Source organism: Eumetopias jubatus, unplaced genomic scaffold (genome assembly GCF_037043125.1).
Source record: "Eumetopias jubatus isolate StellerSeaLion01/CBP00866 unplaced genomic scaffold, mEumJub1_p1.0 scaffold_15, whole genome shotgun sequence".
NCBI classification, from domain to species: domain Eukaryota; kingdom Metazoa; phylum Chordata; class Mammalia; order Carnivora; family Otariidae; genus Eumetopias; species Eumetopias jubatus.
The window spans coordinates 60573449-60591242 of record NW_028274821.1 but is presented as its reverse complement, the minus strand read 5'-3'; the positions used below and the strand labels follow the sequence as shown (position 1 = coordinate 60591242).

The 17794-nt window shown below is 43.1% G+C and overlaps 1 protein-coding gene across 3 annotated transcripts in view; it reads left to right on the top strand.

Moving 5' to 3' along the window:
• Window positions 1-6670: 6670 nt before the first annotated feature.
• Window positions 6671-17794, top strand: part of FBXO10 (F-box protein 10) — a 59926-nt gene continuing 48802 nt past the window's right edge. For 2 of the 3 annotated variants that reach the window (XM_028108753.2, XM_028108754.2), the window contains exons 1-2: window positions 6674-6748; window positions 9573-9691. In XM_028108753.2, coding sequence (XP_027964554.1) covers window positions 9617-9691 — 75 coding nt within the window. In that variant the 5' untranslated portion in view covers window positions 6674-6748; window positions 9573-9616. Of the gene's footprint in view, window positions 6749-9572; window positions 9692-17794 lie in introns of all 3 variants that reach the window. The other variant, XM_028108755.2, reaches the window with a different exon arrangement.

The following is a 17794-nucleotide window of genomic DNA, read 5'->3' as shown; positions in this document are numbered from 1 at the left end:
GACTAATTTTTATGGGACAGTGCGGAAACATCATGGAGACTACTGCTGCATGTGATACACCAATGGGAGTTTATAAGATGCTTTTCTTCCCAAAATTCAAATTGCATTGCCTCTGATTATTTGAGCTGATGGGAGAGAAGCAATACATAGATAATTTAAAATAATAAAAATGTTGCAAAAAACAGTTTTAAGAAATGTGGTAGATAAGAATTAGAACAAGGAAATGTAGGAAATGATCAAATGAATTGTTCATCTTAATATTAGTAAAATTCAGCTTTAATATAACTTCAGTGTACTTCTGAGTAAAATTTAATAGGCTTATAGTTGCATCTTTACATCAACTAAAATTTTATACTCTTTTCATAATAACCATTGTTTTTCATTGGTCTCAAGCAAATGACAAAGAATCTTTACTGAATGTGAAGGTAAAAGTAGAAATAAGATCTTAAGCCTACAAAATCCAAAAAAATTATTAATAAAATATTGCCACTAGCTTAATGAAACAATGATTGCTATTAAAGTGTTGAGGGGAAAGGCATTGAGTTTAACATCTTATTTTTCCTCTTTAAGCTAACCTTCACTTATGTTGGCAAGCACTCTACTAAAGTTTGTGCTAGATAACACAGATCAAAATATCATTTATTTCCTTCTTCCTGATTCATGTCTAAAAAGATGGTAAAGTAGCATATTTTTAATACTTGTGTGTTGGGACTCTAAGATAAATGTGTCTTCATGTTTATGAGGAACCAATGTTCTGTTCACATACAATTTTAAGAGGAAATGGGTGCCGGATATCAGATACCTAGGAATCAGAGAATGCATACTATTAACGTTCGGAAGGATTTTCATACACAGGTAACTCTTGGTGGTGGGCTCCCTGCCACAGGAGAGGTTCAAGTATAACAGGGGAAAGAACACTGGTAATGAGTATGTTCTATAAGGCAGTGCCAGGCATCATGTACAGAGGTGCTTTCCAAACAAGCTCCATACCAAATCACATGGGAAGTTTTTAAAGAAAAAATCTACTGAATTAGAATTGTTGTGGATGGAGCCCAGGAATCTTATTTTTTAAAAGCATTCAGGTGATTTCATTGGTCCAGGATCTGCTTTGGGTAACCAGTAAATGAGTTTACCTTAAGGTCCCTTCCAGTTCCGAAATTCTGGACTGATTTAGGAATAAGAGTCAAAACTGAAAACGAAAGCAATTTTAGGTTGCATTTGTAAAATGACAACTTAAGGTCTCCAGATCTGACAGAAACTTCAAGAGTTGCCAACTTGGGGCACCTCGGTGGCTCAGTCGTTAAGCATCTGCCTTCGGCTTGGGTCATGATCCCAGGGTTCTGGGAACGAGCCCTGCATCGGGCTCCCTGCTCCGCGGGAAGCCTCCTTCTCCCTCTCCCACCCCCCCACCCCCACCCCCCGCTTGTGTTCCCTCTCTCGCTATGTCTCTTTCTGTCAAATAAAATCTTAAAAAAAAAAAAAGTTGCCAACTTGCCAGAGTTGAGTTGGTAGAGTACTGGAAGTGACTGGAAAGCCTGCTACGAGAGAAATGATTGAAAGAATTAAGAGGTATTTAGCCTTGAGAAGACCTCTAATAGTGGGAGTCCTGAGTGCTGTTCTTAAAAACTGAAAGTGTATTGTCAAAGAATTCTCCAGGCAGACAAATTAGGATAAAGGTTTGGAAGCTAAGAAAGATTCTTTCTTGAACTCACAGCTACTGTGACCAAGGTGGGCTGGGTCACAGACTGGACTCTTCATGGGAAACGAGTAAGAATCTGAACATGGGTACTCTATAGCAGGAATCGCCACTATGGGGAAACAAGATTTCTATCTTTTGTCATTGTCTTTTTCTCTCTTCCTGAAAGACTACTTGAATACAAGTGCTATCTTACACTTTTTTCTGTCCCACCTAGAGTCTTTACTAAAGAAGGGGCTGAATAAACGACTGCTGAATTGGAGGTGGAAAAATTCTTGACTTTCTGGACAATACCTGTTGTATAGGCCTCAGAAAAATAATTCCCATTCTGTGTGGTGGAGGTGTGCACAGTCACAGATATTCAGTGACTACAGAGGAGCAGGCACTGGTAGCTGAGTGATACAGAAGGGAATTCAGGCATGGTACCTATCCTTAAGAGGCTTAAAATCTAGTAGGGGAGGCATTACCTAATTTCATCAATAATTACATATATAAACTGCTGTGGGGTGACGTGCAGGAAGCTGTGAGAACTTGAAATAGGGGAGCCCTGACCTGTTGGGCTGGTCAGGAAGCAGGGAGGGCTCCCTGAGGAAGTGATACATCAAATAAAATTGGAATAGCAATTGGCCAGGTAAAAAGAATGGGGAGACTTCAAAAAAGTGTTAAAGCATATCTGTTTAAGGAAGAAAGAAGGCCAGTGTGACCCAAGTGTGTTGAGCACAGAAGAGCAAGAGAACCTTCAGTCCTTTTCATAAACTCCTCTGTTTATTTTATTCTCACACTTCAGTCTTAAGATCTATCACATCCTGACATTTGCTGGCTAATGTATATTCTGCAGTTGCAAATTACACAAGAACAACCATCATTAACCTATTTTCTTGAAGTCTACAGTAAGAAATTAAAGCACCAGGTCATTTCCCTGCCCTGCATTATGGACATCACATAGGAGACAGAACAGTTGTGACTTACAGGCTGCTTGTTTAAACTCAGTATTACCAATACACATAGGTAGTGCCACTTGCCTACTTCTGTACAAGTTTACAAACACATCGGAATCATGTATATAAAAGTTGAATAGACTTGTTACTGAGATGTAAAAACATTACAAAATCACTTTGTCTTTTAAACACAATATGATGAAATGTTTTATGAAACATTCTCAAACTTCACAAAACAGCTGGCTTTAATACAGTAAGCATTCTAAGGCTGAAGATGTGCTTTAAGCACATCTGATAGTTTTCATCTTTTTCTTAGCCACATTAGTAATAGTATCTTCATTTTCCACTGATGTCTATAAAGAACAAAAATGCAAAAAAACAGTATTACATAAGCAGGTGTACTGACAATGAGACCAAACTTGCACTGGCAGCTGCCTTGCCATGCAGTCGTTTGAAATATTCATTAATCAGCTGACATTAGAAGGATGAACTTGGTGAACAAAGAGCCATCAATATGTAACATAAAAAAAATGGGTTGTTGAAGGGTAAAGATTTATGTGTTAGGAAGGAGCAGTAGCATCAGTAGTTAAAAGTCCTAGGTTAGAGGTTCAGTTCTCTTAATTATGTGACTATATGAGTCATTTTTTTTTTTTACTTGAAACACCCAAATCCAGTTTGGGTAGATTTACAGAGAAAAATAACTCATTGAAAGGATTATAGATGATTTTGTATCCCAGGAGGCCTGGAGAATCAGGCTCAGAGACTATGCATCTGGAACATCACCCTTTGTTACTTGGTCACTCCATACAACCTGGTGCAGTGAAGGGGCGCCTGGGTGGCTCAATTGGTTAAGCGACTGCCTTCGGCTCAGGTCGTGATCCCGGAGTCCTGGGATTGAGCCCCACATCGGGCTCCTGGCTCAGCGGGGAGCCTGCTTCTCCCTCTGACCCTCTCCCCTCTAATGCTGTTTCTCTCTTGCTCGCTCTCTAATAAATAAATAAATAAAATCTTAAAAAAAAAAAAAAAAAACCTGGTGCAGTGAAGATACCATCTCTGCTGAGGATTAGATGCCACCACTTAACCAAAGCCACAGGCCCAGAACCCTGCACTCTGACGACAGCCAGTGTTGCTCTAAGAACTTCATCTTGCTGTGTTTGCCATGGTCACCAAAGAGAATTATGCCAGGTCTCCGCTTTGCTGTCTCTGGCTCCCAATTCATAGTCCAGAGAATATTCATTTTGTAGTGTCAGGGTCATGTGGAGAAGCAGAGAAAATATCTGGGTCTCAGCTTTTATAGTGAAGGGCATGCTCTGATTCCCACCCAACAAGCTCGAAGATGGGGAATTCCCAAATGTAGGAAGGGAGTTCAGATAACGGCCAAAAACAAGGGCATGTGTATTATGTCAACCCTGGACAAATCACAGCCTTACTTCTCTATAAAGTAAGGTAAATAAAGTTCACATGGCTGAGGAGATGGTGTGTTTACTTATTCATTTTACAATAAATACCAACTATACCAGGCTGCAAAAGTGAGCAAGTCCTCCTAGTCTAATGGAGGAGAGAAGTCAGTAGACCAGCAAGTGGTAGGAAAGAGGCATACATGAAAGAGGTACAGGTAGAAAGAAGGGAGAGCCCAACTGCAGTTTACAAATGATGGTCTTTTATTTAAGATCACATTTTTCATGGTACAAGTGAGGCTTGCACCATTAATGGGAAAGACAGCATGCTCTTGTAGAGAGCTGCTGTTGCACTCTTTTGAAGGACTTAGCTGTTCTATAGAAACACCAAAACAATGTTGGCTGGCACAAATCCAGAAAGTCAGGCTTTTGATTGCTTACTGACATATAACTAGACTGCTGGTTTCATACAATGTGACACTTTTCAACGGATTAAACATGCCATAGCTTTGCCAGTCATCAATAAGATCAATCATCCAGCTCATTGTAGTGTGAACCACCCCTATTCTGATCTGACCTAACTCAGAGTGGTCTTTCTACTATATCTGGCTACTGTGTGTACAGCTTTGTGCCTTTGCTTAAAAGAAATTGTTGGTGTTAGGCTTAGGGTGTTTTTTGTTTTGTTTCAATTTATAAAGGAAAGCAGCTGCATGGTAACTTGGACCTCATCCAGAATCTGTAATACCAAATTCATCATGTAATAACAGATGGAATACATTTTTATAGAATACGTTCTATAGAACCAAGACAGAGGTCAATGGAACCACAAGAGTCAGCCATTACAAACCTCGATCCAGTGTAAAAATTTTGTTTTCACAGCATTCTCAAGTTAGAGTTCTGTAGCTGATCTTCTCTTCTAAAATCCAGGAGTCTATGAGGCGCCTGGGTGGCTCAGTCCGTTAAGCGTTTGACTCAATACCCGCTCAGGTCTTGATCTCAGGGTCATCAGTTCAAGGCCTGCATTAAAAAATTAATCAGTTAAAATCCAGGGGTCTATATCCAACTGCCTTTCTGATCACTTCATTTGGGTGACCCAGGTATCTTAAAATTTAACAAGTCCAAAATTGATGATCTCCCACCTCCAAATATGTTCCCTTTACAATAGTTAACCATTTCAATAAATAGCACCTCCATGGGCCCCATCTAGGAATCCCCCTGATGACTCATATCAAACCAGTTTGCCTCTACCTCAAAAAAAGTATCATTTCTCTTTGTCTTCACTACCAATACCCCAGTCCATGTCTTAACCAATCTCCCTGCTTCCACTTTTTTTTTTTTAAAGACTTTATTTATCTGACAGAGACACAGCGAGAGGGGGAACACAAGCAGGGGGAGTGGGAGAGGGAGAGGCAGGCTTCCCGCTGAGCAAGGAGCCCAACACGGGGCTCGATCCCAGGACCCTGGGACCAGGACCTGAGCCGAAGGCAGACGCTTAACGACTGAGCCACCCAGGCGCCCCCACTTACTTTTTTGTCTATTATCCACACAGTAGCTGGCATAGTTTTTACAAAAGGTATCAAACCACCCTCCACCACTTCAATGACCTCCTTTTACATAAAATTTTAAAATCCTTATCATTGCCTACTAAGTGCTGCATGATCTGGCACCTACCTACCTCTCTAACCTCACTTACACTGTTCTCTCTTAACAGTAAGCTTCAGACAAACTGGACATCTTCAATTTACCCAAAGAGCAATCTTCTCTCCTCTGCCCTGCCTTGCCTCACCCACCCCACCCAAAAGCACTGACTCAGGCTTTCCCTGCCTCTCTTCTATCTGGCTCACTCCTTACCTTCCTCTGAGAAGTCTTCCCTGACCGCCCTCACCTTGCCCCGTAATTTAAAATCAGGGTTCCTTCGGTGAACTTACCATGATTTTAAATACATATTTATTTAAATGATATGTGATTAATGACTACCTTATCCACTCAAGAATTAACTTTAGGACAGGAACCATAGAAGTTTTGTTCATTCCTGTGCCTATAATAACACCGGCAGCAACAACTAACACCTCTGCAACACTTACTGTGTGCCAGGCATTGTGTTAAACACTATACATACAATAATTTAATATATACTCCCAATATATTGCCTGGCCCATAGCCAGTGGTCAGTTTGTTGAGTGTGTTCCCACGTGCACACCCGCAAGTTGGTCACCACCTCCTGGAGCATCCCATTACCCTGACAGATAACTCCGGTGATTGGAAGAATCTTCCTGGTATTGACCCCAGCATACCTCCCTGCAATTTCCGCCCACTGATTCTATTTCTGCCCTTCTGGGGCCACGCACTAGAAGCCGAATCGTCCTTCCACAGGCTCGACTTGGCAGCACCCGAAGCGTCTCCCTGGCGTCGCCCTCTCGCTCCCCTCCCCGACCCCTCCCAGCAAAGACTCCGGGTTCCTTTTCCTCTGCGGTGGTCTGGGAGCGTTACCCCGGCCGCCGGCCCGGCTCCCGGCATCCCCCGCCTTGCGCGTCACGTGACGGCGCCCGCCCGCAAGAGCCCGCAGCTGTCCGCCCCCGGGCGGGGCTCGCCGCGCCTCCGCCCGCCCGGTGGCCGCGCTGCAGTCCTCGCGCCTCGGCTCGGCTCGGCTGCGCCTCGGCTCAGGCTCCCGCGGCCCGGACTGCTGTGGGCGAGCGCCCCGGAAAGGCCCCGGAGAGGTAAGAGGCGGCCGGCTAGCGGAGGCTGAGGGCGAAGTTATTCCGCTCGCGGCCCCGGGATGCCCGGGGCCGCGAGCAGGGGGCGGCCCGGGCGCCTGGAGGCTGCCTCTCGGGGACCTGGGGCGCTTCCCGAGGTGACCCGCCGAGGAGGCGCCTCTCGGTCCTGGCGGAGGCTGAGCACCTGGCCCTGGCGGGACCGGGAGGGGGTGCCCTCAGGCCGCCCGCGGCCCGGCGCTCCCGCGCTCTGCTGATACCTGGAGGCTCTGCCGCGCGGGAGGAGAGCTGTGCCTCGTTTTCCCAGCCGGTAAAGCGACCCGGCGGGGAAAGTGGATCTCAGCGGTTGCCTTCAGCCTTGAGGTTTTACGAGTGTGTAATTGAAGTCGAAGAGGAAGAAGCAGATTCCTGGGGTGGGAAGAGCCCTCACCCGGGAAGCGAGGGGCGTCAGGGGCTGGGCACCTACTATTAAGTGTCCTGTGTATTCTGTGCAAAGCACAAGTCTCTCAGAGTCTGTTTCTCCCTCTTTAAAGTAAAGGTGGTAACACCTGCCCTGCCTCCCTCTTAGGACTACCGTGGAGAACAGGTGGGAAAGCCATTTGAAGAGCCGGAACTCTGGAGTCAGACCTGAGTTCAAGTCCTAGTTCTGCCACTTACCAGCTGTGTGCTCTTGAGCCAGACAAAGCCCTCAGCAGTTCAAAGTAGATAATAATAGTACTTAGCTCATGAGGTTGCTGTGAGGGCTTAGCTGTGCAAAGGGCTTAGCACAGTTTCTGGCACCGAAGTGTTCAATCGTTAATATAAATACTGTTCAATTAATTTAGTACACTAGAGAGTGCTTCACATGAGGGGTGTTTAGAATAATCACACTTCAGTTTGTATATATTTAGTCCTAAAAGAGTACTGTTTTGGTTCCCTAAGAAAGAGGCCAAGTGGGATCCTTTCCCCTTTTCTCTTTCTGGGCCCCCTTTGCCTTCCCATTTACAACTGGCATGTGAACCTGTTGTTCCTACCAAATGAGTCAGGCAGGATGGGAACATTCATGTACTGGAGCAGATGGGTATCACATTCCCTTTGAGGGGAAAAAAAAGTGCCAGGCATGTGCTGCCACCAAAAAAAGCACAGTACAGTGATTGACTGTTAGAGTAGGAAGATGCCTGGGAAACTGTCTTAATCCAGCTATCTCCTTTTGTACATGGAGAAACTGGACCCAGAACGAGGACAGGACTTTCATTCTCAGTACCCGACAGAATGTTGGCACTGGGTGGTAGAAAGAACACATACTGTTAACCAGACCCTGTGTTTTCCCCAAGTTCTAAGTCAATTCATTTACTCAACAAGTATTTGTGGAGACCTACTGTGTGCTTGTACACCTACTAGGAGCTAGAGGAGAAATCTATTTATCTCCCTCTGCTGGTTCTCAGTACATTTTATAATAACAATAAGTTCTGTCTCCCAGCGAGCTTTCCTCTTAGCAGCTGGCACCAAGGGACAGCACACAGAGAGGTCTGAATTATTTCATGGTAAGTCACGGCGGTCCCTGAGCCCTCGTTGAAGCCTCTAGAAACTGAAGAAAATGCTGCTTTGTCAGGGCTTTTAGGAAAGGATTTACTTCTGGCCTGGAGCACTTGGAGTTCTTTGTCTTTCTGGTTTCAGGCCTCTTATTGTTTTTAGATTTCTGAAAAGAGCCACCCTCGCCACAGTGCCTTCATTTTGGTTTCCATGGTTATCAGATGAATTGTTTTTATGATAGCACGAGTAGCTGTTAAGTAATACATGGTCAAGCAGTCCCCAGTTCACTGTGGGTTTCGGTTCCTGGTGGTGGTACTCTGGTTTTGTTTTTTTTGTTGTTGTTTTTTTTTTTTTTCAGTGCAGTGCATTCATACTATTCCTTCCTCCCTATTTCCTCCTTCATTCTTTCCTTTAACAAACATGTATTGGTGCCAGGGCCAAGAGGAGTGGGAATAAGTAAAAACAGAGATAAAAATAAAGATAGACCCTGGTTTGGGGAACTCGGAATCTTTGGGGGGGATAGTCTGAGGGTATGACCACATGCAAGGGCAGATCTGGGCCTCTAATAAGGGTGTAGATTAGGAGCCAGGGAGAGCTATCAGAGGTGGGAGGGAGGGTCCTGGGCAACCAAGAAGACCTCAAATAGTAGGGGTGCCTGGGTGGCTCAGTCAGTTAATGTCTGATTCTTGATTTCCCCTCAGGTCTTGATCTCAGGATCATAAGTTCAAACCCCACATTGGGCTCCATGCTGGGCATGGAGGATACTTTTAAAAAAGAGAGAGAGAAGGTATCACATATTAAGATGCTCTTCAAGGAAGATGTAAAAGAAACAAGTTCCTCTTACATGTCTCAGTCACATAATAGTAATAGATGGTACAAGAAACTTGTTCCTTCAGTTTGCCTTAATGAATGAACCTTAAGTTACCATCATGGGCTTTGTTTGAAATGCCTGCTAATTTCTCTCATTACGCTCATTCTGTTAGTTTAGTGATGTATTACCTTCCTACTCATACATATGGTATTGTGTGTATAACGGTAGTTAATAGAGACATTTGATTAAGATTTTGTCTATTTCAGATATTTAACCTGTGTGTCTCATTTCACCAGTTGGGTTCTAATGCAGTCAAAAATTTCTTTACTTTTCCAAGTAATCTCCCAAGTCCTTTAATGCCCTCATTGGTGAGAATTCTGATGTCTCCCACTTCCAAGCTCCCTAGGGGCTTAAACAATCCAAAGAAGTCAGTCTTATTTCCACTCTCCAGAGGAGAGAGAACTCCAGAGTCTGAGCAGTCCACCCACATTGTTATTTCTGACACAGCTATATGATATCACTATTGAAGAGCTGTCCTGCATGCTCCAAGGATGTGTGGTCACTGCTGCTCAACGCCCCTATTGGACCAGGTTCCTGCCGGCTTGATCCCATGCTTGGATTCCAAGGTTAGAGCTTTTTTAGTTTGTGCTCACATGCTTTGCCATTTTTCCCTAAAGCATTGCACTCTGGGCAGTGTGTTGAGCGTGTCATCAGGCTGGTTTCCCCCAGTCATCTAGTGAGTTCTCTTTGGGGGGATATGGGGCCCTTTTGTGCTAGCAGCCTTGGTCAGGGTCACCACAGACCACTCAGGAGATTACCCTATTTTCAAATCTTTTGTCAGGGTTTGGAGGCTCAGGGCCTTCCTAAGCTTATCCCAAGGTATTTTGGCAAATTGGTTCTACTTCCTCTCCAGGATTCTGCCTACCAAGAATTCTCAAATGGCATATAGCTACCCTACGACTTTGGGTGCCTACTCAACTTTTCATGTAGAAAAGGGGTCCTCTGGTCACTCTTGGCAAAGCACATATCTGTTCCCAGGAGACCGTTTCTCCACCTGTAATCCCAAGAAAAGTAGGCATTGTTGCAAATTTAAATGGCATGTACTCTGTTAAGGATTTAGGGGCAAGGTTTTAATTTAAAAATGCAGTTCCCTCAACTTTTCTAAGAATCAGACAATAATCGGTATGTTTATTTTGTTGTCTTTATTTATTTACTTGACTTTATTAGAGAGCGCGAAAGCTCAAGCATGCGCCCCCTCACAAGTGGGGAGAGGGGCAAAGGGAGAAGTATACTCCCCCCTGAGCAGGGAAGCCTGACACAGGGCTGATCCTAGGACCCCAGAATCATGACCTGAGCTGAAGGCAGACGCTAAACCAACTGAGCCACCCAGGCGCCCCTCATTGTCTTTATTTTAAACTTTAAAAATATGAGATATAAAAATGCATGCAAGGAAACCCCACAAATGTATGCATAGTTTAACAGTTTTAAGGGAATTATGGAACCACCACCCATGTCAAGAAGTGGAACATTGCCAATACTCAATAGCACCCCTTCCAAATCATAACCTCCTTCCCAGAAGCCACTACCTTGACTTATGTGATAATCATTTGTTTCTCTTTGTTTTATCATCTATATTTCCATCCCTAAGTAGTATAATTTTACTAGTTTTTTAACTTCATACATAGAATCATACTGTGTGCATTCTGTTTTGGCTTCTTTTGCTTTGTTTGTGTGCTGTGTCCATGAGGTTACCATGCTTATTTTCATTGCTAACAGTGTTTCATGATATATGTCACAATATATTTATTCGTCCTCTAGTTTACAGGTACTTGTGTTGCTCATAGCTTCTGACTACCAAGAACAGTGCAGCGGAGAACATCGTTAGACATTTTCTGTTGTGTTTGTGAAGCTTCTGTAGGTAATGTGTCAGAGTGGAATTGCTTTGCCAGATAATGCCAGGTTTTTTTTGTTTGTTTTGTTTTTTTTCCAAAGATTTTATTTATTTATTTGACAGAGAGAGAGAGCTCAAGTAGGCAGAGTGGCAGGCAGATGGAGAGGGAGAAGCAGGCTCTCCGCTGAGCAGGGAGCTGGAAGTGGGTCTCGATCCCAAGACCCCAGGATCATGACCTGAGCCGAAGGCAGCCACTTAACAGACTGAGCCACCCAGGTGCCCTGATAATGCCAGTTTTCTAAGTGATTGTACCCATTTACTTTCCTACCAGCAGTATGTCAGAGTTCAATTGCTTTACACCCTTGCAAATAGTATTGTCCATTTAAAATTTTTAGACTCTTCTCATGGGTCTATAATAATATCTTTTGTGGTTTTACTTTTCCTTGGTTACTACTATTGTTGAGCACTTTTTAATTAATTAATTGGATAGCCTCTTTCTGAATTGCCTCTTCAAGTTTTTTGCCTGTTTTTCAGTTTTTCTTATTGATTTGTTGGAGTTCTTTATATATTTTGGTTAGTCCCTTGTCGGTTGTATGTTTTAAGAATATCTTCTCCTACTCTGTGACTCTCTTTTCACCCTCCTAAATAGTGATATCTTAGATCCTATTCTGTAGAGGCAGGGCCTGAAATGGGGATTCTTATTCAAGTGGTATATTGGGAAACATGCTCAGGAAAAGGAGAATGAGGGAAGCAGGATGGGGGAGGAGGGGAAGACTGCTATAACCAGGTGAGGTGGCAGTTTTCCAGAGAAGGGACATTTGTGCGTTGTTATTAGCTGACACTCCTATCAGGAGGATGGGTGTACTGACTAGTAGAGACCCTGGTTAGTTTACTAATAGTATTCTCTACACTCCATTGAGATACATTCTTTTTTTTTTTTTTTTAAGATTTTATTTATTTATTTGACACAGAGAGACAGCAAGAGAGGGAACACAAGCAGGGGGAGTGGGAGAGGGAGAAGCAGGCTTCCCGCTGAGCAGGGAGCCCGATGCGGGGCTCGATCCCAGGACCCTGGGATCATGACCTGAGCTGAAGGCAGATGTCTAATGACTGAGCCACCCAGGCGCCCCGAGATACCTTCTTTTCTTTTGTTAAGTTCACTTCACCCAGATACAGCTCTAGGATTCTGGTTGGTTACAATTTCTGGGAACATTTACAAGAGGAAGATTAGTGGAGCATACTACAATCCCTGCTTCCACAGTCAGTGCAAAAATATAAGTAATGCCCGTTACATTCCTCATCTACCATCCATTCTAGTTTCCTCTCCTTTGTTCCTTGAATGCTTGGAGAATTCAGTGACGAAGCCATCTGGTTCTGGAAGTTTGTCTTTTGTTGTGTTATTTTTGACCACAGATTTGGTGTTTTTAATCTAACATTTAAAATTTTTCTTCTTAGTTTTATTAAGTGATATTTTTCCAGGAATTGGTCCCTTTAAAAGTTTCAAATTTATTTATATAAAATTGTTTATAATATTTCCTTGTTATTTTAATGTCTGCAACATCCGTAGAGATGTGCCCCCTTTTGTCCCGGTTTCGTTTTTACGTTTTCTCCCCTTTACTCTTCCTTAGTTTCAGTAGAGTTTCCTTTCAAAGAATCAACTTTTGTCTTCATTGATATTCACCCTAGTAAGTTGGTTTTCTGTTTCATTAAGTTCTGCTCTTTTATTTTTTTCATTCTACTTTCCTTGGAAATATTTTGGGGTGTTTTTTTTTCCCCAAACTTCTTGAGACTGATGCTTAGTTCATTCATTTGTATCCTTTTTTTTTTAGATTTTAATTTATTTACTTGAGAGAGGGTGAGCGAGAGGGAAAGCATGAGCGGGGGAGTGGCAGAGGCAGACAGAGAAGCAGCCCACCCCACCCCCCACTGAGCAGGGAGCCCATTTTGGGGCTCCATCCCAAGACCATGGGATCATGACCTGAGCTGACGGCAGACGCTTAACAGTCAGAACCACCCAGGTGCCCTTCATTTGTATCCTTTTGATTCTTTCCATTTAAGGCCACACATTTTCCTCTAAATATTGCTTAGTAGATACTTGGAAGTTTTGATATGTGGTATTTTAGCCATTTACTTATAAATAGTTTTAAATTTCCATTGTGATTTCCCCTTTGACTCATAGATATCTTAGAAATGTGTTTCTTGGGGCTCCTGGGTGGCTCAGTCGGTTAAGCGGCTGCCTTTGGCTCAGGTCATGATCCCAGAGTCCTGGGATCGAGCCCTGCATCAGGCTTCTTGCTCAGCAGAGAGCCTGCTTCTTCCTCTCCCTCTGTCTGCCTGCCGCTCCCCCTACTTGTGCTCTCTATCTCTCTGTGTCAAATAAATAAAATCTTTAAAAAAAATTTTTTTTTCTTAATTTTCAAACATATGAGTATTTTCTGGTTATCTTTTATTAATTGATTATGGTCCATGAGCTTGTTCTGTATAATTTTACTCCTTTGAAATTTGTTGAAATTTTTTTTGGCGTTCTGTTTATGATCTGTTTTTATAAATGTTACATGTGTGCTTGAAAGTAATGTGGCTTCTGCAGTTACTGGATTCAGTGTTGTGTATTTCATTAGGTCAGTTTTATTCAAATCTTTATCCCTTCTGGTTTGTTTTTGCCTATTCTAGCTATTAAAAAGAGAAATGTGTTAAAATATCCAATGTGATTATGAATTTGCTTATTTCACCTTTTAGGTTTTTGCTATCTTTGAGCTGTATTATCAAGTGTGTACAAATATAAACTATATCTTCCTGGTGAATTAACCTTTTATCATTATAAGGTTGCCCTTTTTATCTCTAGTTAAAGAATGGTGGTTTTTTTGTTTGTTTGGTTGACTTGGGGGTTGGGGGAAGACCTTAAACTCTATTTTATCTGATACCAGTGTAGCTACACCATGTTTTTGGTTAATCTATGCAAGGTATATCTTCTCCCATCCTTTTAGTTTCATTCTTTCTGTGCTGTGTGTTTGAGATATGTCTTTTATAAGTAGCATGTGGGTTTTGTTTTTTTATCACCTGTTTTTGTTTCTTAATTTGAAAATTTAGTCCATATTTAATATGACCACTGATGTCCTGAGGGTTAAGTTTGTCTTAATATTTTATGCATTTAATGTATTTGTGCTGCTAGTACTCCATTTTGTTTTAGCTCTTCCCTCCTCTTGGTATATTTTTAGTCATTTGCTCTTTTTCCTTCTAGTTTGGACATTATGCAGTTGCTCTTCTTTAATGGTTACCCTTGAAATTTTAATTTAACCAAAGTTGATAAATTTGGGGAGGTGATAAATATCCCTACTCTTCTTTTGGACAGTATAGGGACCTTAGACCACTTGATCTCTTATTTATCCCATCCTTCTTCGTGGTAGACTAGTTGTAACAGTGTGTCAGCTTTGATCAGAGTCATTTAAGGACCCACAGACAGAACAAATGTGATGAGGGAGGGAAAAGATGAGAGAGCAAAGAATTTGAGAAGACGATATGATTTTGTCAGGACTCTTTTGGTTGCAACTCTCTGAACTTTGAAAAGAAAATCTGTTCACTACTGCATGGCTGGATCCAGGAGTTCAAAAACCCTTTTTAGGACTATCTCCCTCTCCATCTCTCTCATTTAGCCTTGCGTGTCTTAATTCGGCTTCATTCCTCAAGTGAACTTTTCCAAGTTGTCCCCCTCGCTGGCAGGAGTGATGGGATCTTCTGATTCTATTTTGGGTCAAGTATGAGGTAGAGGGTTGAGGCACTATGAATGACAGCCCCACCTCTAAATGGACTAAATGGAGTGGGAGCAGCGTTCCTCTGAGGAACCAGAAGAGGGGAGGTATGCTGGGCAGACAAAAGTTATAGCTACCACAGTCCACCGTGCCGAGTAGTGACTTGGAAGAGTAACACACAGAAAGGAGAGGGTGTGATTGGAATTAATTCAGTTAATCTGTACAAGAAAAAGGGAGAAGACATCACCTCTTCATGAGCCCATTGACAGGGAAGGAGGAATCTGGTCAAACGGTTCCTTCACCCACCAACCAATGCCAATGGTGGTGTGGGTGGTCCACAGCAGCAGAGATGAGGGAGAGCGAGTATGGGGCTCTCTAGTATGTGGAGATGTATTCAACATGTCAGCTGTGGTGCTTGCTATTCCCATGGCCCTTTCTAAGAGAAATTTCTACATTCACAACTCCTGTTCATGTCAGGAATTCATGTTCAGAACCATGTTCTCTACCATAAAAACTTGCTCTATTCCTACTCCGTAGTCAGAACTTCCTGGGCCAGAGCTGAATGTCAGACCCAAGAACAGCCAATTCATAGACTCACCAAGGACCTGTGATACGACCTACTGGAAAAAAGATTTGTGTTCTTAGAAATTTGAACTGGGGATTATGGAAGATCCCTTAACTACAGAAATTGAAGCTAAAATGGCATGTAGAGAGAAGCCATGAGGTAGAGTCAGGCCTTTGAAGGGTCCTGGCTAGCTGGTATTATGGGGAAGCCAAACACTGAGATAGAGAAAAGTGTGTATGGACTCCAGGTGAAAGGAGAATGGAATCGACCTATGAGGAATGGCTGAGTCATGTGATGAGCCCCCACAGGCTAGCAGCTGAATTTCTGTTACTGCCAGTGACTGCTCTGAAAAGAAATCTCACTGTCCTTGTCACTGGATGGTCAGCAGTTACAAAACTTGTTGGCTCGGTGACAGTAAAGAATACACCCACTGCTTGGCCCTGGGTCCGTGTCTGCATTGTTGGCCAGGGAGCAGGGCATTGGGTTCGGCAGTGAGCTCCACTCGCTCTGTGCTCTCTTTGTTCCCTACCTCACAACAGAAAACCCTTAATTATTGCCTATAATTATTTTTTTTTAAATGTTGGAGGGTTGGTTCAAATGCATTACAATGAAAGAAAGGAATTTAGGGACAGAAAAAGGTCCTAGGGGAGAAGGAATTCATTACCATTTATCATGTGTTTACTATGTGTCAGGCACGATGTTAAGTGATTTCTATCCATTCTCTCATTTCAGCCTCACAACAACTCCCTAAGGTGTTATTATCCCCACTTTTATAGATAAGCTGAGACACAGGATGGTCTGACTCCATTGAATATGTAATTTTGGATGTAAAGTAACAATCACTTGGTGTGGAATTGCCTCAAGCTGAGAGCGATTAAGGAGAAATGTGGGAACCGTGTGGGGTCGCGTGGGAGGCAGGAGGTAGTGAGAAAGGCTCTGATCAGGTGTTCCCTCCATAGACCATGCCTGGGAGGAGACCCAGTACTCTCATGCTCTAATGCATAATAATTGCAGGATTAAATTCATCCTTACTTCATGATCTGTGAGTTTCGTGTCTGTATGGGGAGGTTAGAAGGTCCTCCTCCATCATTTCACAAGTTTAGGAACCCTAGGAGCTCAGGAAGGGAACTAGGAGGCAAGCTGTTGCAGCGGAAAGAGCAGAGGCTCCGGACTCAGTCCAAGTTAGGAACCACAGCTGTCCCACTTACTAACTAAATAAAAAGCAGAGTAACTATTCCTGGAATTGGGGATAAGACCACTGCCTCTCAAGTTGTTGTAATTGCTCATTGAGATGACATATAAAAGTCACTTGGCATTTAGTAAGCCCTCAGCACACCGTTCCTTGCCCCCTCAAGGTCACCCAGTTGATTAGAATCAGGACTAAAACCCAGGTTTTGGGATTCCCAACCCAGTGCACTCTGTAGGTAGACCGCCATGAATGGGCACGGCATTGAAGAAGGGAGAGAGGGCCCTCATTGCTCCTGACCGCACTCAGCGCCAAACGTGCATCAGAACACAGCCTTCTGGTCTATGCCATCAAATTTCAAAGCTAAAATAAGAAACAGCTGGTTATTTTTCAGGCTGAAGAGAGCTGAGGCTTGAGGAAATGGTGAAAAGCCGAGCTGAGATTTTTGTCATCTTCAGTTTTAAATTTTGTCTCATTTCCAATAGTCTGTGTGTAGGTATGTATACAGGGCTCTTTCTTGGTTTACAGTATTTTATTCTGTGTATTTTCAAACTAAAATCCGTAAAACTCTAGAGAAATTTACTTTGATTTAAAGAAAGATCTAAAATTAACCTGTTACAGTTGCTTCGTTAATTCAGTTTGTAGTTATTTACACTGGTGTTTAGTATGCCTCATAACATGGGGGGTTATATGTTTTTTCCCTTCATCGATTCTAGATAGAGTTCTGAACTGTCCTAGAATCTCCCCCACCCCTTTCTTTTATTAAAAACAAAATTCCTACCACTTTGATACTGATATGGCCTCCCCTAGGTAGGAAGTACGTGCATTTTCTTCAGTAAACATGGGAGAACATGGGAGCTCATTGTACAATGTACACAGCAGAGTTGGGAAGTCCCCTGCCCTCAAGATTACCCAGTGAGGGAGAGGCAGAACCCAAACTAAAAGCCTATTGAGTCCCTTTTATCTGAGTCCTCTCATTACGGGGTAGGGCCTTTTATGCTGGGACTTGAGGCAGTTCCTCACTGCCCACAAAATTAACGAGAGCTCTGTGAACTGATTCAGCTGGCCTTTCTTCCTGACCCTTTCAGATTCCTAGAGCTGCTGCCAGACTGAGTTTCTCACTGTGTCCTCAGCCTGGCTAGAGGTTTCTTACCCTGCGGCTTTGCTCACACTTTTCTCTGCCTGCAGTCCCCTTTTCTGGATTCTCTGGATGCCCCAGCCCTACCCATATCTCAGAGTGCGGCTCAGATGCCAGCTCTTCCATGAAGCTTAGCTTAATGGTTAAAAACTTAGTCTTTGGGATCAGACCTGGTTCACAGAGGGATTCTGCTGCTCTCTAGC